The sequence below is a fragment of the Sander lucioperca genome, chromosome 10, assembly GCF_008315115.2.
Source record: "Sander lucioperca isolate FBNREF2018 chromosome 10, SLUC_FBN_1.2, whole genome shotgun sequence".
Taxonomy (NCBI): domain Eukaryota; kingdom Metazoa; phylum Chordata; class Actinopteri; order Perciformes; family Percidae; genus Sander; species Sander lucioperca.
This window is the reverse complement of record NC_050182.1, coordinates 11,922,640-11,942,958: the sequence shown is the minus strand read 5'-3', so window position 1 is coordinate 11,942,958 and position 20,319 is coordinate 11,922,640. Positions and strand designations below refer to the sequence as shown.

Sequence of the window (20,319 nt, the reverse complement as noted above, 5' to 3'; positions counted from 1 at the left end):
TGACATATAGCACATTGAACTAAATATGGCCTTGATACAGGCTCTATCTGAACTCCTTGAAAATGTCTTTACATAATTAAAACATGCTAATGTCAATGTCAAATGCTTTCAATAAATTAATTGAAGGAGCAAAAAAAACTAAAAACGAAGGCATTTAAAAGTTAAATCGTGAACAGGGGTGAATCGAGATTGCGATTTTATAACGATTTATCGTGCAGGCCTACATAGGAGAGGCCAACAATGCCTGAAAAAACTTTTTTTTAACCTTGGCTTTCAGGGAATCCACAGTAATTTAAAACATGGTCAAATATAAAAATATTAAATAACGGCCATCTGCAGCTCCAACATAAAAATATATGTAATGACCTTTAGAACATAACTGGTCAACGCTACACTGAACTGAGTCATTGTGTGTGCTGTTGATGGATAAAAAGCATCAAGCAGAAACATTCAACACCCAGAGTGCATTGTGGTGCCCCTGGCGACTTCTACAGTATCTTCCAGCCTTCAGCGGGTTAACATGGCAGAGCCTCGCTGCTCTGAAGCTGCAGCTGCACTCGTGATTGAAATGAAAACAAGGCAGAATGGCTGCTGTCAGACGTGTGATATATGACCTGTAATGGGATGTTTCCAGAGCTCCCTCTCCATATGGCTGCCTACAGTCCACCAGACCTGGACTGAACTGTGATGGAAAATAACTTTTTGTTTTAACCTGGCTGCAGAGCCAGAGTGGGTTGAGTTCACTGCATCAGGACTAAATTGGTGAAAATAAACCATACAAAATATCTGTTATGCTGTTTGATCCATAGATACATCGTGGAGCTACTTTAAGTGAGACAGTGACAGAAAATTGCACTGCTCACTTACTGTATCTGTACACCAGCACTGTGACAATAAAGTACTAAGTAGCACCAGTCTGTAGTTTCATTGATTGTATATTATTACATTTCTTTAAGAGAATCTGGATGATTAGCAGCTTACAAAACAATTTCTTGGTGTTTACTATCTATTTTTCTTTTAACATTTTGTTCACAGAAACATATTCAGAGATCCTCGCTATGTGACAACCCTCTACTGTAAAAGATAAAGGAAACTAGTTTTTTGTACAGTAGTTACCAACAAGTTTGGGGGAAAAAATCTGTTTAACTTATTTCCTCCTTTAAAAAAAAGGTAAGCCTTATTTAAATAAATAAAAAAGTACAGGTAAAAGGATACAAGAACACACACACACACACACACACACACACACACACACACACACTCACATGTGCATGTACAGCCACAGATAGTTGACACTGTAATGCGCATTAAGCGCACACAGGTGCACCAGCACACACATCATACACACTCACAACACTTGACACACAATCCTACACAAGTACACTTGCACACATGCACAGGAACATATGTATGTTACAACCACACACACACACACACACACACACACACACACACACACACACACAAAGAGGACTTCCTGTCTGTTCATTATGAGCAGATATTCAGTCTCTGTGCGCGGGTTGTTTGAGCAGACTCAGGAAGGATATGCTGAGCAGGTTAATGTCCCACAAGAGAGTCAGCGTAGTGCCTTCTCTATAGCACAGCCATGTGAAATATCAGCGTCTCACACACACACACACACACACACACACACACACACACACACACACACACACACACACACACACACAAAACACATGTGAAACAGCAGTTGCTGCACGGTGAAAGTGTAGCAAAACACAAAGCGGTCTGATGATATGCCAATTTAGAATGATAGTTGTTTAGAGGTTTTCCCTTTCACATCTGGTGTTTGTTCTCTTTTAGCATGTGTCTGCTGGAAGGTCAACGACTCTTTCAGACCATTATGCCTCACTGAAAACACAAGACAAATCCCTAAGAGTAACCATTTACTTCACTTCAGACCCCAGCAGACCCCCAATTCCCTGGGTGGACCGATTGGTGAAGAGCGCACTAATTGGCAGAAACATGGAAGGCAGAGCAGTGGGCACACGTCCAGGAAGGGGGGGATGAAAGAAAAACACAAAATAGGTTAGAGTGGGCAGGAGGATGCAATTGCTTTTGCAATATCAAGCCCCTGTTTGTGGAGCAAAGAGAAGATGGGTGAATAAGTTCAATGGAATTCCTTAGACAAGAAGTACAGATGAATGAGTCTTAGAAGGCCTGTAAGAGGTGCATCTTTACCCTGACTCCTATCATCCACCTACTGATAATTATAAAAAAATTATATAACCGCCTCTGTTTTGCATACCTACTATGGAGTCTGGAGCCAACTGTTCTGACAAGTCCAGAGAGGCAGTAATCAACGAGTAATGCAGCACAGGTGGTATGGCTGTAATCAGCTCAGCAATGAGAAATAAAATTGCCATCTTTGCCAGCTCGTTCCAAGGTGTTAGCACAACAACAAACATGCTAAATGTACCAATTTACGTTTATTTGACCACGACAATAAAATGCAAAGTGTGAAACGGGATCAGATGAACCCATTAATGAACAAAATGTTGCTCCAAAGATAATAATTCAACCCACAGGCTGGTTGACAAGTGCAGGGCTGAGGAGGGCAGCCATAAGGCAGCAATCAGACTGTGCAGAGATAAAAAATGAGCAATCTTGGTGCTTATAAAAGAAAAGGATGTCTGTTCTGAGAGGCAGGTCAGGAAAGAAGAGGCTTGAGGTGGTTTTGTGAGGGATAATATGGTCTTGAGCATTCAGGTAGAATATATGGTTCACAGGATATGACCCGCAAGAGCAAAGTAGAGAGGACATGAGGCAGTGTGAGTAAGTTTCCTCAGGAGTCCATATTATTGTTATATATTGTGCCCAGGAGCCCAACACCTCTGAGAGGGAACGAAATATGTATATAAGAGAGGTTCCTATGACAGATCACTGAGCTTTCAGATGCCTGTGCACCTAAACTCAAAGCCTCTTGAGCAGTCAGGTAGAGCATCTTAAGGACTCAGCATGGTCACCGCGCTAACCCACGTGCCATCTCCTTTGTGTGTTCCTGTCTGTAACAGTTATTCTGTACTTGTCCATGCAGGAGTGAAATTTCTCTCTGACACTTGGCACAGTGGGAGCTGTAGACAAATTAACAGTGAGCACACTTAAAGAACAGCTTCACAGGTTCTTTGTTAAAACTTTTGCAGGGGATGTGTGTCGCCGTTGTACAGCATGTGTGTTGTTTGTTGCCACCTGCCTCCTTGTTCATCTGATTGCCGATGTGTTTCTGGGTTGGGGTCAAAGCAGGTGATTGGGTCAAGGGCATTATGGACCAACAAAGCAATCTCGGTTGTAGACTGTGAAATTTCAAATGTTGAGTCAGCCAAAAATACGTAATTGTAGAGTTTTGAGCGTACTCAAGCAAGTTTGCAATGGCCACCGCGAAAACCATGCACTACAATGGGCCTTAAAATTTACTTTGAGGATATGTTTAAAAGGAGCAGTGTGTAGGATTTAGAGGGATCGATTGGCAGAAATGGAATATAATATTCATTTTAATGTTTTCATTAGTGTATAATCACCTGAAACTATGAATAGCTGTGTCTTAGTTAGCTTAGAATGAGTCCTCCATATCTACATAAGGAGCGGGTCCTCTTCCACATAGTGCGCCATGTTGCACTGCCATGTTTCTACAGTAGCCCAGAACAGAAAAACACTGGCTCTAGAGAGGACCTTTCATGTTTTTAGTACTTTCTCCCACATGCTTGGAAAGGAAGGGATAAGCGGAGAAATATTCAGTTGGTTGCAATCTGCAACCGCACCGCTAGGTTGCCACTAAATCCTACACTCTGCTCCTTTGAAAGGCAGAGAAGGCCAAACAAAACTGGAGCTCAACATTAAGCTCCACAAAGAAAATAATGTCTGTGTCAGGGAGCAGCTGAAGGTCTCTGAAAGGCTAGAAATGCACCGATCGATACACTGGATCAGTATCAGACACTGAGCTTAGTTAGGGTTGGATGATGTGATTGATCCAGTTTAAAGGAACACGCCGACTTATTGGTACTTTAGCTTATTCACCGTATCCCCCAGAGTTAGATAAGTCCATACATACCCTTCTCATCTCTGTGCATGTTGTAACTCTGTCAGAGGCACCCACCACTAGCCTCGCTTAGCACAAATCCTGGAGGTAACCGGCTCCAACTAGCCTACTGCTCCCAAAAAGTGACAAAATAACGCCAACATTTTCCTATTTACATGTTGTGATTTGTATAGTCACAGCGTATATACTGTGTACTATATTCTCAGAAGGCGAAGCACTGCTACTTCTGCTACTTGGGCTGAGTGATTTGCTTGCAGCACCTGAGAAGCGCCGTGGTGAGGAGCAGAGAGTAGCAGTGCTTCGCCTTTCTGAGAATATAGTTCCCAGTATGTATACAGTTAGAAGATGGCTGTGTCTCATGTGACGTTGTCATTTGTACACGCTGTGACTATACAAATCACAACATGTAAATCATTTGTCACTTATTGGGAGCAGTAGGCTAGTTGGAACCGGTTACCTCCAGGATCTGTGCTAAGCTAGGCTAGCGGTGGGGGTGTCAGACAGAGTTACGACACGCACGGAGATGAGAAGGGTATGTTTGGATTTATCTAACTTTGGGGGATATGGTGAATAAGCTAAAGTCCCAATAAGTCGGCGTGTTCCTTTAAATTGGAAGCCACTGGCCCAACCATCGGGAACAACTGGGTTCAGTGTCTTGCTCAAGGATACCCCGACATGTGGAGAGGAGGTGGACGACCACCAGGCTTGGGGCTCGGACAGAAAAACTCCTTATTGGCCCTACGATTAGGTATTGGAACAGGAGATCATAAGTCCTCCCAAGAAATATGTGATTTGGACCTTCTCATTAGGACTTGTCAATCGATTCTTTATCAATGTAAAAAAAAAAAAATCATTGATGTAATAGTGGCCATATACAATTTTGTAACCATAGATCTGCAGTCTGTCCAAACCCCCTACTGCTCACAAATCCTGGCAGCTAGAGACATTTTCCAGCTCACTTCAGGCAAGATACTGTAGCTCGAAATATTGTGAAAAAGGACCACGAGGAATTTCGTTTAACTACAATATCAGACGTGTGATTGTTAGCCAGTAAGCCAATGAGCGTGGCGGAGGGAGAGATTAATAAACTGAGTAGAGAGTGATGAAAGCTTGCACTGCAATAAAGATAGCTAAATGAATACGGTGAGCCTTCATTCAGAACTACGCTGATAGATTTTACAGTTACAATCTTTGACTTATTTATATTTGAACTTTATGAAAGTCTTTTATCATTTGTTATGTTTTGGATTTTGAAAATTGGCGTTACAGTTCTGTGAAATGACTGTAATGTGCATTTTTAGACGAGGGAGAAATAATAGTGTGAGAAAAAAATACCATCGTCAGGTTCAATCAGGTTCACGTGTTGGCTCTGAGGCTGCATCATAAACTGGATGACTGTTGTGTTTCACCCATGAATTAAAGCACAAATAGGAAGACAAATTCAAAAGAAAGTCAACGTTGGCCACATAGACTCGGCCCACAAAAGCCAAACTAAACACTGCTAGAGAACCCCCAGAGGGCCAATTGCTGTTAGATTTCCATAGCTTTACCTGGCAAGTGGTTTGACAACATTAACCAAGCAGTTACTCTTTGACGGGCACGATCCCCTGCACATTGAGTGATAATATTTCACACTGTGTACAGTCGACCACCCCGCTGTTTACTCCAACGGAACAGTCCTACCCAGCGTTTCTCTTTCAAATCCCTCCATTTTCTCCCTGGGAGGAGATTTCCTTTCCTTTCCATTCCTGCGAGCTCTCAGATGATGTCATGCTCACAGAGTTTCCATTGCTCCAAACAATCCTGTTAACCTCAGCGCGGCTTCTTGCTACCACACATTCCTGCTTCAAATAAAAGGCAGCTGAACTCTCGCACCTGAGATTTGGCGGCTGGAAACGACACTCAGATAACGCAGACCTCTCACCCTTTGCTGTCTTATCTGCCGGCTCATGGCTGCAATAGCGGGAAATGGGGTGGATTTGCAATGTTTGCAGACAAATCAGGTTATGTGTTCAAGATGAAGCCACTTTGTGCCTCTGTATGTGAACTTCATAATATTGTTCTGCCCTCTTCTTTTGGGCATGGAGCATTTATCTTTCCATTGAACCTCCGACAGAAAAGGGCTCTTTTCAGATTGAAAAACACTATCAGCACAGGGATGAAAAGATGGAAAATCCAGCGGGGTGTGAAAACAAATGTTTTTTTTATTTATATTTTGGATTCGACTGGATTACGCAGATTTAGATTTGCTTCTCAAGTGTCAAACTTGCATGAGCCAATATACCACTTCTTGAACTCATTTATTACAAGGACACATTCCAGTCATATTGTAAACTAACAGCAAAGTAGAAAATGTACTCAGGCTTTTTATTATTCTGTTTGGGCAATTTTTTGCTTTTTTTATAACTACAAAAACATAAAACTGACAGAAAGAATTGGAAAAAAAAACAAAAGGATAGCATGTACACTTTTCTTTATGTGGATTTTAACCCAAAAAGTTAAAGCTAAAATGGTTTCTACTCCAGCCAACAGGAAGCTCTCTCTCTCTCTCTCTCTCTCTCTCTCTCTCTAAGACAGGTGTATTTTTATGAGCTCTCCTCTAAAATTACTGACTTCACCAGCAGTTAGTGGCCGTTTTGAGAGAAGAGTTGCTTAATTAGTCTGGGATATACAATTCTGCTCCGCAGCATGTTTCCCTGTGCCTTCAGGCAAACAGGGGGCCCACACAGTAATTCAACCATGTGTTACATCATTACAGTCCAAACTGCACCAGCGCCCCCCTGATATTCAACACACACACGCACGCACGCACGCAGGCACGCACACACACACACACACACACACAAAGACAGCGGATAAACCAACAGACATAATTATGCAATCAGGGACAACCGCCCTGCAATAAAAACTATGTTACGGATGTGAAAGTTTGTTGACACATTGTCAGAAAGGTGCTGATTTAAGTAACAGCTGAGCTTGTAGTTCCTGTTATGTTGTAAACCCCACATACACGCTAGTTAACATCTAGGTGGGCTTAAAGGTGACATAATTCATCTTCTGTCAGCCATGAAGATCTTCATACAAGGTCATCTTTATTCAACCTGATCTCACAGAATTCCGTGAAATGAACACGGCCCCTTAACTCAAAATCTGAGACCAGGCTGCTTTATTACTCGATCAACAGAAAATTAACCGACAACTATTGTAATAATCAATTAATCAATCAAGTAATTTTTTAAAGAAAAAAGGCCAATCATTTGTAGATATGTGCTACAGTCCTTGGTCTCAGAGAACTGAGGCAGTTGCACTGTGTGAAATTAAATTGATGTCGAGGTCTAAAAAGTTGTTAAATGTAGTGAGTCACAAGCTGGTAACTGTATCACTACAGCTATAAATAACCAAGATATCGTTGTAGTAGGGCTGTAACGATATGCGATCTGAAACCGAAACCCTCAGCTCCACGAACCTGTGTCGCGGAGTGAGAAGGCAGAATCGCGACAAACTGCTTCCAACTCCCAGAGTTATCCTTCCCGTCCAGATCCAATGCTAACACATCTTTAAATTACTATTAGTATTAGTCGTTTTGGTGCCTTATCCCCCTTTTGTCGGGTAAATTTAGCTAACTGTAAAGATGGCTAAAAGCGGTAACGCTAACGGAGGTGTAACGTTACGCTGTTCTGACTCGGGTGCCTGGGTCTGTTTCACGACGGTTCAGTAAACTGCCGTTAGCGTGCTTAGCACCGGAGTTAAGTGCTGACCGGGTTTGGATTGCTGTATTGATGGTGGCTGGCTGCTAGCTGGCTGACTGTGAATGTGTCCCCAGGCCGGGGCTGTTGTCAGCTCTCATCCCGACTGAAGCCTTGCAGCGCCGGGAGAGTGAGGCAGACAGACAGGGGTGTGCTAGCTGTCTAAATTACCATTAGATTAGTCGTCTATCTGTACAGTTAACGTTTCTGATGAATTCGTGGGTTAGCCCAGAGTTGTTAACCGTGGTCAAAACAATCATACTAAAAATAACTGAGCATGTTGAACGATGTCGTAATCTCATGTTAGCCACTAAGAATTAGCTAACGTTATAGAGCTCAACAGTCCCGCCTCTCCTCTGAGAGACCTTGGGTTCTGGAAGTAAATTTCCCATTCATTTCTCCCATTGACATCTGGAAAAATCCGTATATAAAGAGTTTTAGACCATGCCTTAGGCTAACCAGCTACGACGTGACTCATAAGCATACAACATATAATTTCGATGGAAAAACAAACAGAAAATCCAAAAAAAGTCAAAGGTACAAGACTGTGTACATAGTTTCATTATCGAGCGAAGGAACTACTCATCCCATAAACCACCACGCACCACTGAAGAAAGGAAGCTACGCTAGTTTAGCTAACAGCTAATTCGGCTAACCGCTAGCTGAGACAGCATGTAATAACTTTAAAAGACCCTCAAAATAAAACCTGAAAATAACCGTTAAAATATATAACAGCTGTTACGTCAGCTGTAGACGGCTTTACCCAGTGTTTAGTTTGCGCATGACGGATCGTGCAGGCAGCTCCCCCTCCTCCCCCTCCTCACCAGCATGAGTTCCACCAATCAGAGGCATCACTGTGGGATTGTGGGATTGTTCAGGATTATGGGTAATGGAGTACTTATCCAAGACATCGCAAATAAAAGACATTTATCTCAAAACAAGGTTGGTGTCCCATGAGCATATACAATCGCTTAGTCATGTCGTAGCTGGTTTTAAGTCTACCATCAACGGTTACGATTTTATGGCTTATACTCCAATATGTCAATGGAGAAATTGCATTGTATTTTTATTTCCAGAACCTGCTGTGGGCGGGACTGTTGAGCTCTATAGACCAAGCATTAGCATTAGCTGCTTGTCAACCATAAATATATCTATGCTTGTCAACAGCACCTTTACAGTAGGCACCAAAGCACTTTTCCTCTTCGGTCACCCTACAGGTTGGAAGCGGAATTGTCCACTGAAACTATTTTGGAAACATTATTTTAAGGTACAAAAGAATCTTTGGTGTTGGATCGATCAATATTGAAATCAATCAATATCAATAAATAAGGTCTCTGTTGTATTACTGCGTTGCAAAGTGGCATGTAGGCTAATCAATGACAAAACAATGCCATGTGGCAGAAAAAAAGTTCTATTACGTTTACTGAGTATAACTCATTTTCTAACTCTTAAATATCAATCTCAGTATCTGTACCAAAAAGCCAATATCGGTTGTCTTGTGTGCATTCAATTCTCCATAACGACACAAGCAGAGGTTGGTAATATCGTACACACACACACACACACACACACACACACACACACACACACACACACACACACACACACACACACACACACACACACACACACACACACACACACACACACACACACACACACACACACACACACACACACACACACACACACACACACACACACACACACACACACACACACACACACTTTGCACAGACAGCTATTACCACATACAACCCGCCCCCAGCTCTTTCACACACGGTTACCGGCCTCGTCTCGCCTGAACCAGCGAGGTCTTCATGCGAGCACAGACGGGGGGTTTGGGGCGGGCGAGTGGGCGGCTGGGAGCGAGAGGCAGCCCTGGTTTACAGGTCAAGCCTGCAGCTTTACAAGGGAAATCTCCAGAGCCACTATAAATACCACTGAGAGCTTTAAGGGTGCAGTATATCACACACCACTGGGTTTGAAGGACCACAAACCGACCTAGTTTCTGTATTTTTTTTTGTAGTCCCCCCAACCCCCCCCTTCCCAACTGTACAGTCGCATGAGCCTGAATATAATTAAATGTGAATTTCCCCTCCTCCATTTCCAGTGACTGTTAATTGATTGGCCCAACTTCAAAACACCCCCCCACTGCAACAAAGAGCTGGCCGTTCACCTCCCGCGTCAGACCCATATATCATTAAAGTACCTTAAAAGTTTGGGGGTGGTTTCACGTTTTTTTTTCCCTTTGCTGAAGTTCTGAGCAAAGGGCACAAATATGTCAAGAACCAATTCAAGTACATTTGAAGGATTTTCAATGAGCCCCACCTGCAAGCGAGACATTTATTTAGCTCAACCTGATGTACTGCGGCTTGAAATGAGGCCTAATGATTCACTTAAAGAAACGGCTGCATTAAACTTACAGTGTTGTCAAAGTGACACAGCCGCGCAGCACATGCAGCATAAATCAAGTCTTTTGGTCTGAAGCTCACTGGATATGCACTTCACTTTAGACATCGCTTCAAGAAATATATAATTCATTCAGTTTTATTCCAATTCATGGTGGGAAAAAAAGAAAAAGGTGGGAAAGCCTCGAGTTGTCTTTTGAACACCTGAGCAGCACAGATGTGGAGTCAGAGGACAATAAAAGCAGCAATTCAGCACTCACGTGCAAATCTCATCAGCCTGCTATAGTTAGCGGCAGACGGCACTAATTGGTTCCAGAAGTGTTGCTCTCGTTCACACTGGCTGGGATGGCAAGCAGCGAGGGCGGGCAGAAAAAAAAAAGGAGGCAGTCGAAGGAAGGGAGGGAGGGAGGGAGGGAGGGCAAGTAATGAGAGGTCAGCCGTCATCTACAGTTGGGCTGCCAGAGCCAAAAAGGCACGCCAATTTTATGGTCAATTGGGCGACGCATCTGGACTCATAGATCACAGGGCTGCAGGGCTGGACTTAGCACCCAGCTCACACACATTTCACACCAACAAAACAGACCACACAACACACACAATCACAGGCTATATACACACACATACACCGGGGAAACATGAGCTGTCATATAAAGATTTTCATATACACGTTTCCGACACAGTTTTAATGTCGGAATTCCACACTTTTCCCAAACAATGATTACTGGCATCACTGAGTTATCTTATTACCACCATATACATATCATCATCGTATTTCCTTCTGTTTCCAGAACTTATCTAATTAACCTTCCACAGTTACCAAGATGTGAAATGTTTTTTTCAATATGTTTTTACAAAAAGGCATACATTCAGTAATTGGCCCAACGTACATGCTGTATGCAATCTACACTCTTGGGCTACTAGCAGGCTAATTAGTTCTTGTCGTGTGTTGACTTTGTGTTCCTCGGTTTTTAAACTGTTACCAAATACAAAGACAGTTTCAATGTTGCACACGTATTTTAGACACATATTGGTTGTCTGGTTCACGCTCAACAATATTTTAATGAAGTGTGGAAGGGCAGAATGAACAAACTATTTCCACAATTTGTCATTATGTGACACATTACATAAAAAAATGATTTGGAACTGATTTTAAATGGTCATTTAAGGGTGTTTACGTTCTTATGTCACTTTGTAAGTTACAGGGGGGATGGGGGGCTATAATCAAATAAATAATTAATAATAATTAAATAATCAAAAATGGCCAGTGCAACCCCCTCAAATATCTGATAATAATTTCCTTTACACCAATAAAGACATTTGCACCATAACTTGATGCAGAAAAAGCAGAAATTGTTGCAGAAAAGAAATCATCCCCCCCCACCCCCAATGTTGAACCCAAAGTTACGCCCTCGACTTCAGGGCTATATTTAGAAAGATTGTCAGGCTGTCAAATTGACTGTTGGATAGTATATGATATTTTGAACCTTAAAATTAAAATATATATATATATATATATATATATATATATATATATATATATATATATATATATATATATATATATATATATATATATATATATAGGTCTATTTGTCAATGGATGAACTAGACCGTCAATCACAACACTTTAAATTGCATTGTAACTCGCTACAGGTCGTCTTACCTCTGTGGGCACGGCCAGGAAAGGCAGCAGGGGCTTCATGAAGCCGTACCTCTGCATTATCACCGTGGCGACGCAACGTAGCATCTCCAAGACAGCCGCCGTTGGCCTGAACATGAGGACAACACAACACAGAGGCTTAACAACATCTCAGCTGGATACCTCTACCTTTATCGCCCTCCTGGACTTCTCCTCTAGGGCCCATTTTTGCTGTGATGACGTTACAGGAATAATAATTTAATAGGGGAACGTTCAATTTCCAGAGCTGATTGAGATCAAATAGATTTGAGCGTGATCTTTAAAGTGGCCATATTATGCTCATTTTCAGGTTCATAATTGTATTTTGAGGTTGTACCAGAATAGGTTTACATGGTTTAATTTTCAAAAAACACCATATTCTTGTTGTACTGCACATTGCTGCAGCTCCTCTTTTCACCCTGTGTTCAGGTCTCTGTTTTAGCTACAGAGTGAGACCTCTCACTGCTGTAACATCTTTCTTGGCAGTCGCACATGCGCAGTAGCTAGGTAAGATCACATCATCTAGCTAGCTGTTTGTTTCTACAACTTCAGGAGTACAAGGCAGGATTAGCCGGGAGACTTCTTTTACATGAGGGCACACTTCCAACTTTGCGTGGAATACCTGCAGAACAGGGACATGTAAGTAGTTCTTTTGTAGATTATGGTGAACTAGTGTGTGTTGTAGCAGTGTTTTGCCATTCAGAACGAGCTAGCATGCTAGCACTGGCATGCTACGGTTAGCCACCTCATTTCGGCTAGTGACGTAAAAAGCCCTGCCAATTTTGAACAGCTCACTTGGAGACTGAAGGCAGGACACATTCAGAAACCCGTATCTCACTCAAAAAAGCATGGATTTTTTTTTTTTTCAAAGTTTGTATGCGTGTGGAAACACCAGAGACACAAAATAACACCCCAAATTCCAGAAAAAGTGATTTTTTCATAATATGGGCACTTTAAAAGCCTAAAGAGATGGATCCATACTGTATCTCTCAAAAATTGTTTATGTGTGTGCAACTAACTAACTAACTACATTTTTTTCTCTCTATATATAATATCTATCAATCATGTAATATATAAAATGAAAATAGTGAGAAATGTTGTGTAGGCCTTTATATTTTCAGGCTACAGTTCAGAACCAAAAGCAGGGCTGTCACTTAAAAAGAAAATCTGATTTGAACTAACATGTAATTTGTTAATTCAAACACAACCCATATAGCTGTATCCTAAAGTACACTTTGGCTGCCGTCACATCAGATTAGGGTGACCAGATGTCCCCAATTTCGGTGACCTGTCCCCGGCTGGAGCTGTCCCCGGAAATGTCCCCGGTTTTCACTGTGACTGACAGACCCGAAATTGGAATAAAAGAAAGAAAACATTGACCAAACGCGCACCCTAAACGTGCATGTGCCCATATTTTACGATGCTAAAATTACTGTTTATTTACATGGAGTCTGGTAGGTTTAGCGAACGCAATTTCGCAAACTTTTTATGTTTAAAAAAAGGATCTTACTCTTTAACAGAAAGATCGACCTCCTTAGAAATCCTTTCCATAATGTTGTCGGACACTTAAAATATTAATCTGAGCCTGTCAGTGGCAAAACGAGCACTTTTATGAACGTAAATACAAGCTGGACAATTGTCCTATTAACTTACATTGTAGCTTGTTTCACCGTTTCCGACTGCAGCGATCTCATTTAATACTGGACCAATGTCAAAGGAAAATATTTCCTCAATAGTTTTAATTGTATCTGATACTCAATGAGCTGTTGCAGAAACAAGCCCAGCGTGAAGCAATAAAGCAAAAGCTGTCAGATAAATGTAGTGCAGTAAACATTACAACATTTCCCTCTGAGGTGTAGTGGAGTACAAGTATGAAGTAGCAACAGGGGCGATTCTAGGATCAGACCTTTAGGGGGGCTCAGCCCCTATGAGAATGTGACACGGATATAGTGCATGCAAAAGTGTTAATCTGCGCCATGAAATTACCAACTTCTTCACAACTGTCTCCTGCTCTCCCTCTGACAGAGACTCAGCCAAAGGCCTGAGTCTGGCACAACCACCTCAAACAGAATCTAAGCTTTCCAGTGATATTAGCGCAAGTTGCTGTGACAAATGGTTTGTGAGAAAATTAACATTGAACTTACATGAAATGTTATCATATTTGCATTATGCATACATCTCTGCACACCCATTACTCTCTGTGAAATATCTCCCAAACTCTTCACTCAACACATGCATCGGTACAACAAGCGGTTCCCGGGGAATCCGGTTTTGAAATTGCAACAAAATTTCTACATGGTCTCCAACTTTGGGCCAATGTATTCTCATGTAAACTATGTCAGCACAGACATTTTTGTAAATTGCTTAGCCAGTGTATCGCACCATAATGGTTATTATATTGCCAGATTCCAGACAATCCCACTTACTTATATATATATATATATCCCACTTACAAATATTAATATATATATTTCTACTGGTATGCTTCCTAGTGACATTAATGCAAAAATATTAAGAAAAAACTATTCCACCTGTGTGTGCATGGTTAAAATTCTGAAGTGCAAAATAGTTCAGGCTACAGCAGTATTTCCACCCATAGATAAGAATAATCAAGTCTAACCTCTGAATTTTTTTTCAAAGTGCACCAGATTGATGCATTTAAACATTAAAATAGACAACATTTTCTTACAGGGGAGCATGCCCATGGACAGTGCATGCCCCTGGGGCAGTGTATTTGCCAACATTTCCTTTGCGCAGATTTAACTCACATCTGACACTTGAAAATGGGTGGCTCTCCAATGTTCAGCCAGTTTCATTTTCAACTTGTAGGGTACTGTTGTGAGCATGCTAGCCACACTACCTCAGGTAGTTTAAGATTACCTCCCTTCCTGCGCTTTTACGTGTTCTGGCTGCTTTTTGTCTCAGCGTGCCAGTAGTCTGGATTTGGTGGAACATGGGCATGTTTGAAAGTTTTTGTTGTTGTGAAACAGAAAACTCAGATTGGACACATAGTCTAGCTAGCTGTCTGGATTTACCCTGCAGAAATCTGAGGAGCAGTTAACCATAGTCCTCATAAATCCACCGGAGTTTAGAATGCCAACACAAATAAATTGGAAGGTGAGGGACATCCGGACAAAAATTAGGGACATCTGGCGAAATTTTCTGCAGGCCTGGAACAATCCCGGAAATGAAACGTCGTAGCACAGCTAGATTGACATACCTTTTAACAATCAAAAAGCCAGAATAAGCAGCTACGCTGTAAAGAACTAAGTGAGTGAGCAAAGCTGGTTGACTGTACTCCGTGTGCTGCTCATATAACCATGTTGTTGTGGTAATAAACTGCTTGTTCTGAGTACAAATGAGCTGCATCTGCATACTTTCGGTGCGCCAGTGCGAGAATGTTGCCACAGATACCAGACCCCACAACTGTGCTGAAAAACACAGAGAGCTTTCCTTGGCGGTGATAGGCTAATTCAGAATTGTGTGAATTCGTCCCCCTGCCCCCCACCCGGTGACCCCGAAGCTCAATGCCAGGCCAATACAAAACGTCAAATAAACGTAAAAAGTATAGTTAACCCTTATGTTGTCCTCCGGGTCCCGGTGACCCAAAGGACAACACAAGGGTTAAGACCGACGCAGTTGTCAATTTCCCGTCCAGCGCCCACGTCGTTTAAATAGCAAATGCACCTGCGCCCATCTGTGCGCCCATGGGCGTGCTGGTCTTACAGGGAGGTGTGTTCAGGTGCATTCTTGGCGTATTGCTATCTTGAGGCAGCGGGAAGTGATTGCACCATTGACCAACAAAAACCTGGTCTAAAGTCAATAGCAGCATTTCATTGTTATTTTAACAGCGCATTAGTGAAATGCGCCTAGGCTCGTGCACAGCGCACGCACACTATGCTTGTTACACACACAGGGACGCACAGCAGCACACACACATGCAAAAGATAATAATAAAAATAAAAATATTAAGGAGCAAATCCGCCATCATAATAACAATGTGCCAAGGTACAAACGCGTCTGGCTTTTAAAGGGAATGGGAGATGACACTCTGATTGGTTTATTGCATGTTATGCCCAAAACACACATTTGAATTAATGAAGACACTAAGTACAACCCTTTTGAACCATGCGCCTGGCGCACAGACCCTTTTTCCGCCGTTAAACTAGCAAAAGTGGGTTCATACATGCCCTAAACGCACCTGCGCCAGGCGCTTCACGCAGTGCTCTTAGATCGTTAAAATAGGGCCCTTAGTCTTGTCTAATTACATATCCAAAATATTTGAGCAAACGTCAGTACTGTACCTCTGATCGATGAGGAAGCCCAGGGAGGTGAGAGTGAGCAGAATGTAGCCGGCCATCCCCAAAATGGTTAACTGTGACAGCATCTAGGAATCAAGATACGTACGCATGCCATGAGAAATCTGTTCAGGGAAAAAATACATTAGAATTCAAATCTTAAATTAATATCATGGCTGGTTGAGTTATGATCACAGGAGACCTTACTGGGAGAGCAGTCATAAACCGCACGGCTGTTGGACTGTTTACTTGGCAATGCCAACCAAAACATGTCTGGCCTTCAGAATAAGTGTACTGGCACATTACAGTATCCTGCAGCAAATGTAATTTGCCTCTTACTTTACAATGACATGCTTAGTTTATGTAGATGCTCGAATCATCCCAGATAGGTCTTGAAGGCGGACTTGACCACAGTAGAAGAGACTGCAGTTTGAATCCCGATAGCCCCTAAATGGAGCCAAAACAACCAACATCGGAGCAGAAATCCCATGCAGACTCTCGCTGACCTTTTCAGAGCTATTTGGGATGCACACAAAAAAAACAGACCCGTACAGAACATTACAGAACGTGATGTACAGTCTAATTCGTGTTCTCTAACCTACGGACTTGGCTGATAGCAGCAACTGGAAGCCCGGTGTCTCCTGAGGATGCTGTGGGCTGTCAGCTTAGGTTTATATTTCTCCGACACTCAATACAGAGCCTAACAGTCAAATCTCACTAACTGCTCCCATACTGTATCGACCCAGAAGGCCATATATAGTAAACATCAAATCAACCCATCAACAGGATGCAATAAAAACGTATGTCTTTATGTTTATCCAAGAGTTGGAATCCATAAGCCCTCACATGGGAACATAGAGGGATGATATGATTATGTTTTCCGTGAATCAAACAGGGGAGGGGGGAAATTCTGGCCTCGGTCCATCTATCAGAGTGAAGGAACAAGACTGTCAGAGTGTATTAAAGCTGTATGATCGCTGCATTAGAGTTCAAAGGCTACAAATACAGTTATTTTTAGTCAGAGGTGTAACGAGCGCAGAATTATTATGTGAACTTATCTGTGTTCAATAACCCAGGGGCCTCAGCGGACCAGACGCACATGGTCACGGGATCATTATATTGTTTTGACTATCAGAGACGCTACGCTCGAGAGAAAATCCTCCACAAATCCCTTCGAGTCGTCAGGTGGAGTCACATTTACAGAACGTTGTTTAAAACAAAAGGGGGAAGGGGGATGTTGTTCCGTGCTTCTTTCATCGTGCTATTTTTTAACGTGATCAAGTGTCAAACTGCAGCAATAACAGCGGAGGACAGAAATAAAAGTTAACATCTGGTGGCAGCACACTGGTTGTGTTATTCTGTTGTCCCTGGAGACGAAGCAGATTAACTCATTATTGCAGCCGGTATTATGATGAAGTTCATGAGGGCTCGTTGGACAGTTAAAGTTACTGCTGGGGAAAATACACCAGTGGTGAAATGTTACAGTAAGTTACAAAGATAATACACACCCTATACTATTCATAATATGCAAAGTAAATCTGTGTATTCATCTGCACAGAAAGTTTGGCATTATTTCAGATTATTTCATAATTCAATCACATATCTGTGCAATTTTTGCTGCGTCTGTCCCCGACTGCTCAGGGGTGGAAGAAGAACTACTTAAAAGTAGCAATACCACAATGTGAAAATACTGCTCTTACTAGCTGTAAAAGTCCTGCATGGGGCGCCTGGGTAGCTCACCTGGTTGAGCATGCGCCCTATGTACAAAGGCTCAGTCCTTATAGCAGAGGCCGCGGGTTCGATTCCGACCTACAGCCCTTTGCTGCATGTCATTCCTCATTAAAAAGACCTGCATTAAAGATTGCACTTAGATAAAAGTATTTGCATTAAATACTGAAAGTAAAAATACTTATTATGCTGAATGGCCCATTTCAGAGTGATGTATATTATTATTAACGTTTTGTCTCACCTGTAATAATACATCATAATTTGTTTAGTGATTTATATTTTTATTTTATTATTGATCTGAATCTGCAAATTAACTAGTAACTATAGTTTACAAACTGAATGTAGCAGAGATACAAGTACAATATTTTCCTGTGAAGTATAGTGGAGTAGAGTAAGGAAATGTACTTAGTTACTTATTCCAGCACTATAAATGCTGTTGGGTTACATTAGTGTTGATAACTTAAACAAAGGCCAATAAAAATGCTCTAATTACACTTTAATTGCACATCATTTAGCTAATCTAAGTTGCTATATTATGTAAGATGTTTGGTCTTTTGTTGCTCTTACATCGTAACACGTGCTAAAGTCTAAGGGCCCTATTTTAATGATCTGAAACGCAGGTATCAAACGCAAGTAGCTTTGTGGGCGGATCTTGGGCGCTGTTGCTATTATACCGGCGGGATAAATGACTCTTGCACCCGACGCAAATCTAAAATGGATTGGTCTGAAGTAGCTACATTAGTCATATGTGCGGTTTGGGCGTAATGTGCAATAAACCAATCAGAGTGTTATCTCACATTCCCTTTAAAAGCAGGTGCGCTTGTTCCGTGGCGGATTGCTATTATAATGGCGGATTTGCTAGGCGCACGCTCTTAATACATCCATGGGCGCACGCCAGGAGCAGTTCACAGCCGAGGAGACCGACATTTGCTATTGATTTTTCTTTTTGACAAAATGTAAATAAAGAAATGTCACAAAAACATACTTTCCGATGTTTTGGGCTCACTGAATCACGAGGTTATGAATGCATGGTGATATTTTTGCAATGTAGTCTAACATTAGACCAAGATTACCTCACTATAGACGATGCAGCTCTTCTGTCTCTCCTCTCCCGTGCTGCTGCTGGTGGGGCATTTGGGTTAAGTGGCATCGGCACATGCAGTTCAACATCACATCTCCTTAAGTCCTCTAATATTTCCTCATTTATGTCATCAACACATCCATGACTCATGGAAATGTTGTGTAAAACAAGGTCATATTTTTCCTTGTATTTATGTATGGTTTGCAAAAATCGGAACTGCTGAGTCCGTGAGATGAGAGAAGCAAAGTGTATGCGCGGTGTGCACACTCTACATTACGGCCAAGCATGCGCCCTTAAAATAGCATCTGAATAACGCGCCACTGACTTTAGACTAGGTTTTTCCTGGTCTGTGGCGGAATTGTTTTCTGAAACTGAAAAATAGCACTAGGGAACGTTTGCGCTGGAACACGCCTCCTCTTTTTGCTGAACCGCAACCGGGAGCGCAAGTTCATTCCCTAATTTACCGACGTGAGTCTGTGGAGGGAAAAGTCAGCTGTGCGTCGGGTGCAAAATAGGAATGATACATGCGTCGGTGTACAAAGTCAATTGCGCTGGGTGCAAGACAGGACCCTAAAACACTCATGGAAAGTTGTTTTGAGATAAGACTTAAGGACTCTGTCCACTCTCTGCCTCTAATAGTAACCGTAACTGCAAACCTATAATAAGACTTACACGTTGGCCTACTGATGATGTAATTGAAGAGTAGCTTCACTTTATGTTTTCATGGCTTCGAAATTAACGCAGAGCCCATAAATTGCCCAGCAGTGTATCATCAATTGTCAAGCCAAATAAGCGCCTGGCGAACATGTGGGTATAAATACATAACAGTGACATGATATATTGTTGGGTCAGAGCGCTCACTTTGTTATTTTCCCTCCAAGTCCTGATTGCTGCATCCTGAAGGCTATTTGGGTTGGGAAATGGTTGACTCGACAATTAAGGCGTTTGTGTTCACTGCTGGACCACCAGCTGGTGTTTCATTCGTCGAGAGGGAGGAACCCTCGACCCTGGTAGGGAGGTGTGTGTGTGTGTGTGTGTGTGTGTGTGTGTGTGTGTGTGTGTGTGTGTGTGGACCATAACTGAAGGAGCACCACGGAGGTAGCGATCAGAAAAAGACAAGCCATTTTATTTGGGAGTTTGAAGGGGCTGGGCGTGACAGCACTTTTTTGGCTAACCAAAACTATGCGTGGGGAAAAAAGGCTTCCAAAGATAACTGCTGAGGAGACCTGTTTCTCTTTTTTTCTGACGGAGGAAGGGGGTCTTTTGGCTAGTGGAGTGGAAAATAATAGACAAAGGTTGTTCTAAAGGGGAATGCCGATC

General features: G+C 42.2%; 1 protein-coding gene across 1 annotated transcript in view; it reads right to left on the bottom strand.

Annotated features, from left to right (window-relative positions):
- Positions 1-20,319, bottom strand: part of agmo (alkylglycerol monooxygenase) — a 67,795-nt gene that overhangs the window by 8,051 nt on the left and 39,425 nt on the right. The window contains exons 11-12 of the mRNA XM_031279536.2: positions 16,197-16,279; positions 11,878-11,983 (exon numbers count right to left, since the gene is read on the bottom strand). Coding sequence (XP_031135396.1) covers positions 11,878-11,983; positions 16,197-16,279 — 189 coding nt within the window. The remainder of the gene's footprint in view (positions 1-11,877; positions 11,984-16,196; positions 16,280-20,319) is intronic.